The sequence below is a fragment of the Protopterus annectens genome, chromosome 4.part1, assembly GCF_019279795.1.
Source record: "Protopterus annectens isolate FY-2018-M chromosome 4.part1, PAN1.0, whole genome shotgun sequence".
Classification (NCBI taxonomy): domain Eukaryota; kingdom Metazoa; phylum Chordata; order Ceratodontiformes; family Protopteridae; genus Protopterus; species Protopterus annectens.
Window position 1 is genome coordinate 177,411,691 of NC_056734.1, and position 17,266 is coordinate 177,428,956.

Below are 17,266 nucleotides of genomic sequence, written 5' to 3' on the forward strand. Positions count from 1 at the left end.
AAGATTACTGTGTGGTTATCAAAGAAGGTGAACTGCAGGTAAGATAAATGAAAGTTGTGTGCTTACCATAACAGTAAACCCTTGATGTCCTTCTCCCTCTGACTTTACTCATGGATTACCCACCTTAAATATTTGTGTGACCTGATATACATATTGCTGTTAGGAAGCATTGTGAAGACGCTGACCTCTGCCACTCCCATGGCCTCTCAACATACAGGATAAGAACCAGTTACACTTCTGTTGATGCACCAGACTACTGAAGTGTTGTCCATCTGAATGGAAATCATGCCTTCAGGAAGGAAGTCCTGAAGTGCCCACAATGCTAAGAGGACTGCCCTCATCTCCAAAATGTTGTTTTACAGATGGGCTTCCAGACTGGTCCACATTTCTTGAACCATTCTTCCCTCATAATGCCCCCACCCCAGCAGGGAGGCATCCATGTTAACTGTGGCCAAGGGATGAAGAAAATGCAAGCAAGCATCGCTAATGGAGTAGGGGGAGTTCATCCACCAAGGACTGTGATAGAAACATAAGTTTGACAATCTGATCATATGATGAGTGAGGAGTGGCGATGAATCCCATAGCTACCTGAGCTTTCACAAAGGCTCTCATCATTCTTTCCCAATCTGTATCAACAAACTTCTAGAACAGCTGATGGACCTAATGAATGCTGTGTAAGAAGGTCCAGAACTCAGAAATTTGAAAAGCTACCTTTCTGAATACCATGAGCCAGAACAGTAGAGTAGTTTAGGTGAGCAATCTGAAATGAAAATTGTGCTGGAGTGAGTGGGAAATGGGACTTTAATCCAGGACTGAGTTAGATCCAATGTAATCAGACTCAACGAGGGGGAACAGGGGACCCAGCTATCAACAGAGCCAGGGCAGGCAAGGTTGGGTACTCAGCGGACCTTTACCTTTTCTCTTTTTCTTTCTCTTGACCTGTATTTATGCATTATAGCTACCTCTGTCCTTTTCTTTAGACTTATTCTTGTCTCTCTCTTGGTTTCACTTTTTGTTGGCTGTGAAACCAGCTTGTCAGCACCTTTGGGCTGCTGAGTGGTCAAAGCTGCTGTAGATGAAGACCCAGACAAATTTCCTGCAGAACTTGGGAGAACGCCTGGAGGGATTACCTTGTTCTTCCTGTCCAAAGGGGCCTGTTGGCCAAAGAACAAATAAATATTGCAAGCTTCACCCAAATGCCCAGGACCAATGCAAATGACACGCAAGAATTTTGTGGCTATACTTAAAGCACTTTTAAAGCCTGAAGCCTTATCCATAATAGAAAAGTCAAGGTGAAAGAACAGACATGGGTATACCTTGTAGAGAGGGGGAACCTTGTAGTAAAAATTTGGGAAAAGTGAAGAAAACCTCTCAAAAAAAGAAGAAGAATCCTAGACCCAACGGAAATAGAGTATACAACAATAACAAGCATACAGTTATCTGAAAAGATTATTTGAGTGGAGCACTGAAGAATCATGTCTGAACAGAGTAGCAAATGAGTTCTGAAGAGTATTCTTAGTGCAGAGTATAATGGAAGAGCTCAGGCACAGGAACACTGGAGCATTGGAGAAGGTCTTAAAATTTTCCCAGCTAGTATCTGCCTCAAAGCAAAAAACTCAAGAGTAATCATGGATGGATTTGACAACATAGGATTAAAGGATAAATTATACACAGACAGAAGAGAAAAAGTGGTATAGAGAAAGGAGGAGACTGTGGCCATGGATCAGGTTAGGATAAGAATAATGTCTCTATAAGAATAACAGAAGTAGTGGTAGTACATAAGAGGCAGGTCAGGTTGAAAACAGAATAAAAAGAAGGAGGGATAGGAAGTGAAAAGTAGATACACCAGCTACATATTTATAACAAAAATACATTTTCTGTTGTTTGCATCTTCATACACTCATGTCTTTACAATAGAAGTAAAAAGGTGATGTGCTTGATATGAGAGTTACCAGAATGTCTCCTTCCAAGGAAATGGTTGTGAAGATGGGGTAAGCATGTCTCCTTCCATGGAAATTGTTGTGAAGATGGGATAAGCATGTCTCCTTCCAAGGAAATGGTTGTGAAGATGGGGTAAGCATGTCTCCTTCCAAGGAAATGGTTGTGAAGATGGGGTAAGCATGTCTCCTTCCAAGGAAATGGTTGTGAAGATGGGGTAAGCATGTCTCCTTTCAAGGAAATGGTTGTGAAGATGGGGTAAGCATGTCTGCTTCCATGGAAATTGTTGTGAAGATGGGGTAAGCATGACATGTGTTTTAGAATATTGAGTTAGGTAGCAGGGTATGAATTCTTTAAGAAATATGCATTGCATGGCAACTTTCACTCTTTTGATTCTATGAAGCAAACTGCTGCTAACAGGTATCTCATATGGCAACAAATTAATATGCACACTAATGCACAGTACATTTACACACAAAGTCACAAACAACATATTATCAACCCTCGTCATATATAATACACCAATACGACACATGATACATAGGATAAACAGCTACTATATAAACTGTCTGCTCTGTTCCACTCCCATGAGGAGACAGGGACAATGTATCTTAAAACTCTACTGTATAAGTTACTCCCATTACACAAACAAGATAACCTGATAGTGGGATCTGCACTGTGGAAAATACCTGCATGCTTTTTGTGTGTATGTGATCTGCTCATTATGTAGCCTTATCTTGCTCATGGATAAATATAACAGTATGTCAGTTAAGTGTGGGCTTGGTAAATCAAGTGAATACAAACCTTATAATGGTGTTTCAGAATGATCCATTCACGGGCCCCTATGATTCATCTTATATAACAATCTACATATAATACAACAAGCTGCTGGCATTACACTCCTCTGCTCAGCCAAATGCCATAATTAACTCCAAGCCATCTTACTAAAATTAGAGAAATGGTTACAAGATTTCAAACATAATACTAAATTCAAGCAAAATCAACACCACTTACACAAACCAGTAAAGAGCTTAAGGGAGCCATTAGAAAGCTCAAAGCTGAGTATGAACTTAAAACAGTCACCAAAAATAACTACAGATCTTTAATTAAATATGTTAGGCAGTTAAGAGCTCATAATAGACAATGCTGAGAGCTAGTCCACAATAATACTGCACACACAAAAAGCATTTGTTAAGCTTTCACTTACAGTTCTGTGTAATTAAGCAGGTCACCATACTGGTCAGCCATAGGGCTCTTTGTTTCTACTTGAGTGGTTGCCTCCTTCCCCTGTAACTGAAGTAAATTGACTCTTACATTAAGAGCTGTAATACTTACCTTATAGCTTTAGGACACCTTAGGAAACCTTGTAAACTGCAATAGTCCTGCTACGCTCGGGCTCTCTTCGCTCCCCTCCCTGCCCCCAATTCCCTCCCGCCCCCAGTACCTCTAAATTTATAGTACTATAGCCACTCCCCCACTTTCTAGATCCTATCTGCTTTCATCTGGGATAATTCCACACACCCCCATTCTACTACCTCCATTTTAATAGCACCTATTAGCTTTCATCTGGCATTCTCCCATCCCCCTTCCAGTACCGTTACCTCACCACTCTATCTTCTGGTGTTGCATCACCAGGTAAAACAGTTCCTTAACTCACTAGCTGAATCACAGATAATGATAAACTCCTCTTTACTACCCCTCTTATTCACACCATACCTCTTTACCTTGTATGAAAACCAGTTTCTCACGGGATTTCAGGTCCCAAAAGGCCATACTATCACCCGAGCTGTAAATCCTTCCACCTTCAATCATACTTACAGTACCAGATCCTATCCAACATCTTGTTCAGTCTATCAACATCTCAACCCAAGGCACATTAGCTCTAGATCCAAACACTACCACAAACTAATTCTTGAAGTTCATCACCAAGTATAATACTTGGTGGTGATATTCACCCCAACCCTGGCCCACTCACTTCAGATACACATACCCCCTCTACTTGCAATCTAAGCTACAAACCTACAATTAATAGGCCAACTAACTCTCTCCTAGTCTGTCATCTCAATATTAGAAGCATTAATAACAAGGTACATGAATTGCATGCACTTCTGGATGTCCACTCCCCTGAGATTCTTTGTTTATCTGAAACCTGGTTAAAACCTAACACTAAAGACAATGAAGTGTTACCACCTGGGTACAACATACACAGGCTAGATCGTGCTTCAAGGAAGGGGGGTGGGGTAGCTGTACTCTATAAATCTGAGTTGAATGTCACCATAGATGTAATACAACCACCTCAGATTAATAACTCAGAGATTCTTGCCACCAAATTGCAACTTAATAAAAATAAATGCATTAATATCATCTGTATGTACATTCCCCCAGGTAACAATATATCTACATTTTAAGATATCCTGCACTGGCTATCATGTCACTACCCCCAAGAAACCCTACTACTTGGAGACTTTAACATAGACTGGGGCACCTGTTCCTTAGAATCCTCAACCACCCATATTAACCTGCATGCATTTACACAAATTATATCCACCCCTACCAGGATAGGTAAACCCAACCAAAAAGAAAGTATACTTGACTGGGTACTCATAAATAGTCACCCCCAACTGTACACCTCTGGTACCCTCCTTGATGGCCTAAGCGATCACCTTCTCATATATGTAATTAAGCACAAAACCATTAATTCCCAACAACCCTTACTCAGAAAGGTGGGAAACAATAAAAATGTTGACCCTGCCAAATTCCAACAAGAACTAAACTCATGTAATTGGTCTATTCTAAAACACCTCCAACTTAGAGGAAGCAGTAGCATACTTTAACAACAAATTCCTTGAGATCCTTGATTTGCATGCACCTGTTCGTTCAAAGAGAACCAAGGCAAAAACTGCGCCATGGCTTTCTAAAGAGTCTAAACTCAAAATTACCCTTAGAAACAAAGCATGGGCTTTATGGCATTCTTCCAAAGACCCTCAAGATCACATTAAATACAGGCAATCCAGGAACAAAACCAAAAAAATCAATTTTACATGATAAAAAACAATACTACTGTAATTTACAGACAGTAAATCAAAATAACCCTCAGAAGTTTTGGGCAGGTTTAAATAATCTACTACATCCTGGACAAACCTCAACCCCAATCCCTGCTGCTACTATTGATAAAACCCCTGAAGATGTTTCTGACAGTTTTAACCAATTCTTAAATGAGACAATTCAAGCCCTAGCTAGCCAACTACCTCCTAGGTCCCCTGGTCCTGAAAGTAGCACCCCTAGAAACCTACTTGTGTTCAGCTTCCAACCAGTCGCCACTTCACTTATCTGTACCTTGATCAAAAAATTAAAACCCACTACACTTTCTGCTGATCAACTCCCTGCCGAGTACCTACAAAAATCAGCTGATACTATTGCTTACCCCGTCTCAATACTAATCAATCGAACAATAGCAGAAGCTAAAATTCCCACCATCTGGAAAATATCCTATGTAATCCCACTTCACAAAGGAGGCAGCTCTACTGAATTCTCCAATTATAGGCCAATAGCTATACTCTCTCCACTTGCAAAGATTATGGAAAAATGTATTCATAGACAACTCATGCACCACCTAATCCAGAATCACGTTATGGCAGACACTCAGCATGGCTTCCGTCCTCATCACAGCACTACTTCAGCCCTCCTAGCCTTTACCAACACCATAACCATAATTGCAACAATAATTATATATCCTCAGCCCTCTTTCTGGATCTTTCTAAGGCATTTGATATGGTTGATCAACAACTTTTAATCCACACCCTGTAAACATTCTGTCTAGATACTGGAGCCCTCCAATGGTTTCAATATTACCTGAATGGTCAACAGCAGGCTGTCCTCTGGCAGAACAAACTCTCTAACCTTCTACCTAACACCTTTGGAGTACAACAAGGCTCTTTACTAGGGCCCTTGCTGTTCTCCATCTTCATTAACGACCTTTATACTGTCAACCCAAAAGTCAGCTGTATCCAATATGCGGATGACTCTACTGTGATTTGCTCAGCCTTATCTCTAGTAGAGTTATGGTCAGCTACCCAGACCACCTTTAATACAATAGAAAACTGGCTCTCTGAACATCGTCTGATCCTAAATCCCAAAAAAACTAAAATGCTGTTATTTTCGCCAACACGTAGGTCTACCGCTTTCACCTTTACCATAAAATCAAATGATGGCACAATAATCTCCCCTGACCCATGTACAAAACTATTAGGTGTCATCATAGACAATAATCTAAAATTAGACCTACATGTTAACCAAACTCTCAAAACCATCAATAAAAAACTAGGGTCACTTTACAGAATAAAAGCCTTCCTAACCCCTCCAGCTAAAATTGCCATAGCTCGCTCTCACCTTCTTTCAACCCTTCTGTATGCATCCCCTCTACTCTCGAATTTAAACAAGACTGTCCTTAACAAACTCTCAATTTGCTACAACCACATTGCCAGGTTTGCCACTGGGCTGTCTTTTAGGACACATCATTGCATCAATCTAAATCAGCTTGGGTGGCTTGAACTACCCAGCCTAATCCAGTATAACCAACTGATTATGGCCTATAAAATCCTCTATAATCCCGACAATACTCCTGCACTTAAAAATATTATCACCCCTACAACAATCCTAAACCGCTTCGATCCTCTAAAAAACTACTAATTCAGACTAGCAAAATTAATAACACAGCCAGTGATTCTCTCTTTGCAAACTCTGTAAGTAGATCCTGGAACTCTCTTTCAGCTAATATTACCTTACTTTCCACCTTAGGTCAATTTAAAACTAGACTCAAACAACATTTGTCACTTAACTGGCTATGTCAGTGTATCAAGCCTGGCTAACTCTCTCTAGAATGTGTAAAAATCTGTTAACCAGTTTACTGTGTAATTTAATTTAATCCTGACTTGTGCTCAGTATTAACTGTAACCTGTGGAACTTGTTTAACTTGCTTACTTATGTAATCTCTGTAAATAGTCTGTTTGTAATATGTAATGCTGGTATTATGTAATGCTGTATCTGCTTACCCTTGGAGCTTTTCTCCCCAGGCCTCCGCTGAAAATGGACATGCATCCAGTCGGACTATCCCGGTCAACAAATATAAAATAAATAAATAAATAAATAAATCTCATCCAAAGACAATAACTAATATCCAATGAATACATTTAGTGCAAATTTTACTCCATCTACAATTATAGCTGTCCCCACAGATTCCACAGTTCCATCAAATCCCTGGAATTACTGTGCAAAAAGTTCTGTCAGCTCTCTCAAAAGCTAAGAATACCTCATCCATGGGCTGTTATAATACACCATATTGATTTACCCCTATTTAATGTCTTTAATCTAAGCCTCTGCACTGGTTGCAGTCTTGAAGCCTGGAAAACAGCCATTGTATTGTCATTAAACAAGGGTGGTTCATACATGTACTCTGGCACCTATAGACCCTATTAGTCTCAATAGCCTCATATGAAAATCTATGGAGTTTCTCACCTAAGACCTCATTAATCTGGACATTGAAAATGTACTTATTCTGGGCCCTCATCAATTTAGCTTTGTCAAAGAAATTCCTGCCTCTTTAATGTCATAATTTTCTTTGAAAAAGTAACCACAAGAGTGGATAGCAGTTATATTGTACACACAACATACTTTGAATTGACCAGGGCCTTTGATACTATTCCCCATGCTGGCATTACAGACGGACAGAATTGTAAATCTGAATATAAATCCTTATGTTGTGCGGTGGATAAAAAACTGGTTGTCTTGACAGAACCCATATGGTTAGAGTCATAAGTGCCACCTCTGAAAGCAAAAATATTACCTGTGGTGTACCACAATATTGTGTCAGTCCCTCTCCTATTTGGCATTTGTCTCGAAGATCTTCAGAGCAGCACTCCCGGACTATGGTTATCTAAATTTGTAGATGACTATAAACAGAGTGTTGTTAATTAGCCTTCCACTGACAGGGTAAGACCATGTCAACAACTGATCCAAGGGCAGTTGTCTCAAACTAAATGTGAAAAAATGTAGCATCATTCACTTTGGTAAACAAAACATTCTTGCATACCATACAGATGGTAACCTCTCCAATAGAAACTGTCATAACAGATTTGGGTACTCCTGTTGATAATTCCTTCTTGTTTGACAGTCATGTCTCTGCACTAATTTGGAAAGCCTTATATCTGGCTCATGTAATTTCCAGTGTCTGCCCCACTAGATCCACAGAAGTTTTATTCTACTTTTTTCATATCTCATCAGATCCATTATTGAATATAATGCACCTTTTGACTTGAATTTGTCTAAAGGTATCACTTAAGCAGAGAAACCTCACAGATTCATAAATAAAACGATCAGTAGCCTCAAAAATATCTTAGTTATCAAGACACACTGGTATCTCTCTTTCTATACTCAGTCTCTTAAAGACTCCTTGAAAAGCTGTGTCTAGATTTTTGAGCCATGAAAGATGCAACCCTCCTTAACCTTCTGTTACTTCACAGAATAAATGGTATCTCAAATACCAATTTATAAAAACTAAACCTTCATCACCAGGTAAATAAGACATGCTGTCATGATGGAGTTGTATCATAACACATCTCTCATCTCCAAAACAAACTTCCATTACATGTCAAGCCGAGTGACACCCTGGCCACCTTCAAAGTAAACCTAGATAACTGGATAGGCAGATTCAAATTTACCACCTCTCCGCAGCCTGTATTGTCTTGCCCTCCTTGAGGCTAGATGGAACCTTTGAACAAAGTTGTTTGGGTAGTTCTGTAATGGTCTGCAGACTGATTACATAGTACATATCTATGAAACTATTCTATTCTTCACCGGTCATTATAAAAAACTTCACTCACCTAAACTCGAATAACCCACACAAATGAAGAAAAATATTTAGTTATTGATGATCGTCTCTCTCTCTCTCTCTAGAAGACCAATACTTAAAAAAATATATATCCTAGATTGTATATACAGGATAAGATATTTGGTGTATTCACAGATGTTATTGCCACAGTGCTACTAGTGCTTTGCTGCTGAGCTTTAGTGGTGCAATAGTGTTAACAAGCAATTCATGGAGGAAAAACTCATTACGGGCTCATTTAGATCTCTCTAAATTGAACAAACAGTGCAGACAGAACAACTGAAGGAATACAACCTTTAATGACCAAGTTTAGCGCTTTCTTCCCACTTCATAGGGACTTCCTCAGAACCAGTTCTGGTTCTAAGAAAGTCCCTATGAAGTGGGAAGAAAGTGCTAAACTTGGTCATTACAGGTTGTATTCCTTCAGTTGCTGTGCTGTGCTTTTTTGATTCTACAGTCTTGTTTCAGAGGAGTGCAGACAGAACAATTGCTCTAGTGTCCCCCCTACCAACCTATCCAACAGTACTGCAGAAGCACACACAAATGTACACACACACACACACACAAAAACAGAGCTGCAGTCATGCTCCTACATACACACATGAGCGCCCATGTATACACATACACATGCACACACAGCTGCAGTAATGCTCCTACATATCACACACATGGGTGCCCATGTACACACACATACACACAAACACATACAGCCTCAATGTACTAAGTCGATGCAGTGCTAACTACCCCATTCCTGCTACAGACAACAATTAATTTATTCAGTAGAAAGACAGTCTACATTTCCATTGTATTCCCTCTGAATAATGTGGTAGCCTTTGATTGGATATTAATGTACTATTTCAATCCCAGCATAAGGCTCCATGGAAGAGCATGTGGCTAATTTCTATTGGCTGTGTTCCATGAACTGCTACATTTATATGTTGGAATGTCTGCTAGACCAATGTAGCACCTCTTCCCTGTGACTACATACTGCTGTAGCACTTTAGTGTTCTCTGAATCAGAAGCAAGAGGCATACTGTGCAAATATGCAGGTTTGTACAATATGCTATATATTTATGAATGCACCCAATTAACTCACACCATCAGCCATGCTAAAGACAGTTACCATCCTAATTCACACTAAACTGTTCTATATTTGTATAATGTATATTGATATCTTAACTAGGCTCAAACTGCAAGTTATACGATGTATTCTTGATATTACAGAGATGAACTCATGATAATCAGGCACCTGAATCTCACTGTAAGATGGGAGAGGATATATCTTGTTAAATAACACAGTAATATGAATTGCCACTCTAGCTGGTGAATTTGACAAAAAGTTGCCATCCTTGGCAGTTAAAAAAAAAATCAGCCAACTTACACAGAGATGAAGAAAATGTCTTTCCAGTGGGTGAGAAGCCAGGCTACAGAGACTGTTCATCACCCAAAAGAGAATGTCAGATCAGTGTACCTCTGCTGATATCTTTTTGACAAAATGCATTATTTTTTGAGGGAGATCTTAGACGGCAAGCAGAGTACTCATCCATTTCAAGCCTTATCATGTCAAAGGCCAGCATGCCTCCACTGGCTTTCCAACATTTATCTAGCCCTCCTAGGAGAATGGTGCTCAGAATTAAACCACGTTCACATTTTTCAAAGGCACAGAATATTTATGAGTTAGAATTAACAAATTCAGAGCTGCAGATAATGGCCATTTGCAATCAGGTGTTCACTAACAACAGCCTTCAGCAATGATCTCTAACAAAAGATGCCTAAGCAGAGAGGATAGTTCAACAGGTGATAGTTTTTTGACTACCTATGTTTGCACAAATATCTTGATCCTTCTTCAAAAAGAAATGTAAGCCTAGTGAGACCTACTCCGACAGCCAAACGAATAAATAAATAAAACCATAAATACTTTCCCTGAATTCTTTTACAGATTATATATTTGTAAAAACTGCTATGAATTGCTAATGAGTAGACAATCTGTTCAGAAAAGTGAGACAGTAAAACTCTATAGCAAAGACACACGTTTTCTTAAGGCATGTGGCCAGTGGGATACTTGTTGTGAACAGTAATTGAAATACAAAAGCATGCAAGATATACATTTCATATTCGTAGTTACAGAGGACAACTGAGTCATCAATTCTGGTTTGAGGTCTGCAACTGTCACTTAATATGCATAATATAAATATTTCAGAAAGTTGTATGACTAGTAAGGTTCGATTCAGCTACTGTTACACTACACTACAATAAGTCCCCACAAAATACTGTGGAATTCATCATTAGAGTTTTTGGATACTAACTAGAAGTGTTATGATGCTATTTCTAAATGTCATTTACTATAAACATTATTATTCAACACAAATTTCATCAAGTTTTGTAAGGGTATTCAGGCAATAGAATTTCATACTTTCAAATGCACTGCAAATAACAATGCTATTAAATTTACCATTTAGCATTTATTATTCAGAAAAAGGCACTACAGTATAACTCTGCAAATGTAGTTGTTGTGTGTGTTCTGTATAAGAATTACCTAGATGTTAGATGTCACACTTAATGTAGCAAGATGTTGTTGTGTCTTTCGGCTTTTCCCAGTTAGGGGTTGCCACTGCGGAACTCCGGTCTGCTAGTGATTGGTAGTTGATTTTTACATGCAGAGTTACCAGCCCTGACGCACAACCTTCAATGAAGGTACGCCCATTCACGCATGTCTCCACGCAGAAGACACTCTAGCTGAGAATCGAACTGGACAGCATCTTACTGTGAGGCGACAACAATGTAGCAACACAAATTTATTAAAAATGTATCAAACATGAACGGAACATCTTACCATGGCACAACTTGCCATCTTCTCCCAATGTCTGTCCAGCAGGGCATTTACAGTAGTAGCTACCAATAGTATTACAGCACTGATCCTCACAACTTCCATTCTCATTGGAACATTCATTGACATCTGTAAGGAAAAATACAGAAGGTAGTAATAATATATTTACCAATTAACAAGGCATAATTTACTTGGCATACACAAAAGCAGAACAAAGGCATGTTTGCCATCTAAAGTTGAGCAATGAGTCTTAAATATTCAGCTGCATTTCTTTCAACAGTAAAGGGCATGCAGAAATCAGACAGGAAGGCTGGACATATTTTGCATGATAAGTATCTCCTTTTGTCCATGGAAAGAAATAATGTATAAAAGCAGAATGCTGACGCTAATTATAAACTAATGATTTGAATTTACTATCTGCAAGTTATGACAAGCTCCCAAGAGACAGGTATGCAAAAGGCATAACTGAGGAAGTCACTTTCTCAAGAAAATGATTTTAGCACTCAAGTATTCCTGCACCTTCACAACTTAATGCCTGCCATCAGGCCTCTGGTCAGTACCGACACATCCCTCAAAATATGCCTATTTCTCACCCTTCATAGAGAGGCTAGCAGATGAATGTCTCAGCATTCTCTATAGTCCCAAACCATTAAAGAATAGGCAGAATGTAAAACCCATGTTTTTAGCAGATCAGAAGGGTACCCTGTGTTCTGTGCTAGAAGAATAGATCAGTATGGCTATAAGGTTTTTATATCATGGAGTACCTCTGAATTGCCAGCAAATGAAATGCAAAATACCAAGCTCAAATCTCTGAGTGAGGAAGAACATTGAAAAATGCCAGGATACACACAATGGCATAGTCATATCTCTCAACTGTACAGATTTTCCCAGAATGTCCAAATTTTTGCCTCATAAAATTTTTTTTTTTTTTTTTTGGCTAATCACTAAGGATTCAAGTCTCTAAATAATGACAGACACTGTCTCAGGATTTCATATATATCAGAAAATTCATGCTAATACAAATTCTGTTATTCCAGGAACTTTTATAAGAGCAATATTTAAAATGCGTCCCTATTTTTGGGCCTTTGCCCCCACCCCCCCACCCCCCATTATTTTAGGCTTTGTCCAGGTTTTTTGTGCTAAGAGGCTGAGTATGGTTTTGCAGCAGCTCATGAACATATCATCCCAAGAAAAACAAATGCTGTAGCAGCCTCAGTCTCAATTAGGTGATACTGACCTTCACCAGAATTTGCATTTAGAAATAATAAGACACTTAAGCAACAATTGTTTTATAGACAACAATCATTTTTTTTCGGACAGTGCGGACTGAATGTACTATTCATGTAGATTATGTACTGCATGTAAGTTTGTATGGAGTGTAACCTCTATTCATCACCCAAGGATGTCTAAGACCATTGAATTTGTTTTTTATGCAGATTGCACTAAGAACATAGTCTACTTAGCTAAATGTATAGAATGTGAGGGAGTCTATGTAGACAAAACTAACTGAACTCTCAAGGAAAGAATATTGGAGCATAATAACGATATTCGTAATAAGAAATTAAGTAATGCCCTTGCAAAACATGTTTCAGAGAAGGGTGAGGCAGATTCCTTTAAGTTTTTGGTGTTAAGTATTGTTGAATGTGGAATACGTGAAGGTGAGATATGTAATGAAACAGAATATGTTGAATTACGCTGAATAATGCTGAATATTGGACCTAAGGGCTAATGTTTTCCCAGGTTTGAATACCTCTCTCTTTAAAACCAGCATTGAATAGAAGGAGTTTGTATTGAGTGTATTTTTGATGTGATTTATCACATGATTTGTTTTTAATTTTTTACTGGTTGTTTGCTCTTATTTAAATGGCTGAATGAAATGTTGGTTTTATGGTCTGAAGAAGTGGAGTTTCTGAGAAAGCTCTGACCATTCTTTTAATAAATACCACCCAGCCTTTATTGGATGTCTGTTTTTGTATTTTTCCCTTCACCAGAATTCACTGGGAGTGTTAATCCCATGAACAGATGTACAAAGCTATGCTGTACAAGGCATCACTGATGAGACTGAACTGTGATTAGACGGGATATTCTTGTGAGTGCATGGGTTGCCATACCTTGCTAGAGAAACATAATTATAAAAAAAAACTGCTATTATTAAAACGCCAACATGTTAAGTGATATATCTGAATGAAGATGACAATGTCCATATTTCAATAATTATACATTTTTTTTCAAGGAGGAGTGTATGGTTGGTGCTTATGTGCATCATGTTGAAAATTATGGCGATTATGAAAAGGTAGGCTTGCCAGCTGTGGACAGTGACAAAGTAAGTTAAGCATATCAGCAAGAGGCAGACAATTATGGGAAATATCAAATTAAATATGTTAGAGGTGGAAAACATGGAACATATAAACAATCAAAACAGTAAATTTTAACACCAACAGTTTGATGGATAGGGGCAAATGACCATCCCTTTAGAGCATAATGGAAGAACTGAAAACAGATTTATATGTGGAATATGACATGAGTCTGAATGAGGGGAAATTTATTTCTGCTTAAAATGGGAATGGGAACATGGTTTGACTGAATAAACATTAAGGAAAGATGATTGCAAATTAGGAGCTGTCATTGAATCTCAGACTGACACAAATGTTCTCCAGGAGGGGCTGACACAGACTGGTGTCAGAGTCATGGCCTAAAACTAAATGCCAAGAAATGCATAATAGTATCCTTTGGGAAGTCATCCATCCCTGGTAATTATCATATTGACAACACATCCCTTACAGTTGACCCAGTAGTCAGGGACTTAGGGACACGCATAGATAGTAATCTAGCCTTTGATCATCACGTGTCTACAGTGGTGAGGAAATCATTCTATGTTCCTCAACTTATAAACAAAGGTATGGCATCTAAGTCCAAGGAAGTCATCATTCCACTGTATTCAGCATTCATAAGACCTATCATTGAGTGCAATGCTCCCATTGGTATGTACCTATCCAGGCATTTCCAACAACTGGAACATCCACAGAGGTTCCTCAGGAAAAGAATACAGGGCATAAGTAATATGTCCTATGCAGACTGCCTCAAGGCCCTATCCCTGTATTCTGTCTCCTACAAGCTTTTGAGGGGAGATCTATGCCTGGCATATAGGGCATTGTCAGATCCCACTCTGTTGGACCTCCAGCATATCCATAAAACAAGCAGTACCACAATTACCAGTTCTAAAGACTTAAACTTTGCCTGAGATATAAATACGACCTGCTGGAGACAGAGGTATGTATCACGGAGACTACCCAGTCTATAACAGGCTCCATGTGAAGCAGAGTTCCTCCCTAATTCAATTCAAGTGCAACTTGGACAATTGGATGGGAAACTGGAAATTCATCCCTGGTTTAGCACCTATGTCTCTGATGCAAACAGGTAACCTGTAAATGGTTCTTCTCCCCAGGCCCATGCTTACACTTATCAAGGGTATCAGAATTCATCACAGACTTCGGATGCAGGGCTAGTCTTAAAAAGGCCCTTGTGGTCATTAGCCTAGTAAACACCTATGCTCACATGCACACTTTTATGAAATCTACAGAAATAATTGATTCTTTACAGGTATGTACATATTGCAAAGGAAGTGCTAAAGTCAATAGTGGCATAATAACTTTCCTATCTTAGTAAAACGGGTATTACATATAACTCCTGGCTCACCTCCACATATTCCATTACTCATTTTTTTCTTTCTCTTGATTTCTTTTTTTAAGTTGTAAGGTAGCTCTCATTTTGTTTTTTGTTTCATTCTGCCCACCAAGCTTGACAACCACTGAATAGTCCTTTCCCTTGGACTTCATCACATTCATTCCCCAATATTAAGTATCATCAAACAAGGGTGAGTGCCATCCAGAGGTGACTATTATCTATGTTGCCATGTGAGTAATTCTTGCTTTTTTTTGGCATAAGGGGAGTGACAACATTTATGTACTTAGTAACATAACAACCTTACTAGTGTTGACATTAGCACTTGCATCTTTGCAAAGGCCACCTACATCCTTCCATCTTATAGGTTCATAGATTCATAGGACACTACTAGGCTATTGGCCCAAAGGCCCTTATAAGCATAGCCAAGAATTTCACCCATGTTCCCACAAAGTCAGCACCTGTTTTCCCTGTCCAACAGGAACACAGGTGGAATCCCATGGGTATATTTTCTGTTTCCCATCCAGTCATCTAAGAGGGTTAGTGAGGTACTCTGCTTGACATGGACAGGGAGATGATCCCACAGATGGGGGAGTTATTGGGACACAAATCTATCCCACCAACAAGTTCTATTAATGTCACAGACCAGGTTGAGGCCTTGCATGTGGGTTGCACAAGTGGAGTTTGACTTACTGATATGCAGCAACTCCATCAAGGCTGGGTCTGAAATGGCCTTGTGTGCCCCACACAGGTCACCTCTGAGTAGTCTGGAGGAGACTGAGTAGAGGGACAGGACTTTTACCCTATCTGTATAGGATAGGTGTTTGAGACTCTGGATTTTCCTGGTCAGGAACCTCTGTGGTCTCTCCAACTGCTGCATGTGCTTGGCAAGGTACATGCTGAAGAGGGCATTGTACTCAATAATGGTTCTGATAAGAGAGGAGTACAGGTATGTTTTGACCTCCTTGTTCCTGGATGAAATACCCTTACTTATGAGGTGGGCCATGCAGAAAGCCTTCCATACAATGGAAGCAACGTGATGGTCAAAAGTCAGGTTACTATCAACCTGGCTGCCCAAGTCTCTCACGACTGATTGCATGCTTAGTACATTGTTATTAATATGATAATTAGGGAGACCCCATTTTCCCCAAAGGAGATAATGATGCATTTCTTGGCATTCATTTTGAGGCCATACTTCTGGCACCAGTCATTAACTTGGGTAAGGCTCTCTTGGAGGATGTCCACATCACTAGGGGAATTCATGACAGTGCCCAGCTTGCAGTCATCTGCAAACTTGTTCAGCCACAAACCACTGGTTTTGGCTTGCACCTCAGAAAAGTCTATCCCAAACAGTAGAGGCCCCAAGACTGATCCTTGGGGTACATCACCCATTAATGGTCTACAACTAGAGGTGTCTTCTCCTATTTTGACTGAGTGGGTTCTATCAGTGAACCAGTTAGCTACTCATCTGGTAACATATAGGTTGATGCCTAGCTGGATGAGTTTATCTATTATGCTCGAGTGGGGAATAGTGTCAAAGGCTTTGGCTAGGTCAAAGTAGGTGGTGTGCACTGTCTTCCCCTCATCCATGGCTTTGGTGACTGTTTTGAAGAAGGTGACCAAGTCTAACAGCCATGATCTCCCTTTGACAAAACCAAACTGTGTGGGATCAAGTGTTTGGAGGTCCTTGTTTATAAGGTCCATGATAATGCATGCCATGGCCTTGCAGATCAGGCTAGTTAGGCTGATGGGCCTATAATTGCCTGGGTCGGTGGACGCTCTACCTTTGTGTAGAGGGATGACAGTGGCTGTCCTCCATTCTACTGGGATGAAGCCGGTGCACAGACTTTGATTGAATAGGGTGCCCAGTGGTGCTGAGAGCTCTTGCCTGAGTTCATGTAGGACACAGCCAAGGATATTGTCAGGTCCCATGGAGC

General features: G+C 39.6%; 1 protein-coding gene across 1 annotated transcript in view; it reads right to left on the reverse strand.

The window, feature by feature from the left end:
• The window catches only part of LOC122801191 (multiple epidermal growth factor-like domains protein 6), a gene marked incomplete at its 5' end in the record, with an annotated part of 1,094,182 nt that extends 1,082,395 nt beyond the window's left edge, over nt 1-11,787 (reverse strand). The window contains one exon of the mRNA XM_044070750.1: nt 11,655-11,787. Coding sequence (XP_043926685.1) covers nt 11,655-11,787 — 133 coding nt within the window. The remainder of the gene's footprint in view (nt 1-11,654) is intronic.
• Between the last annotated feature and the right edge of the window lie 5,479 nt (nt 11,788-17,266).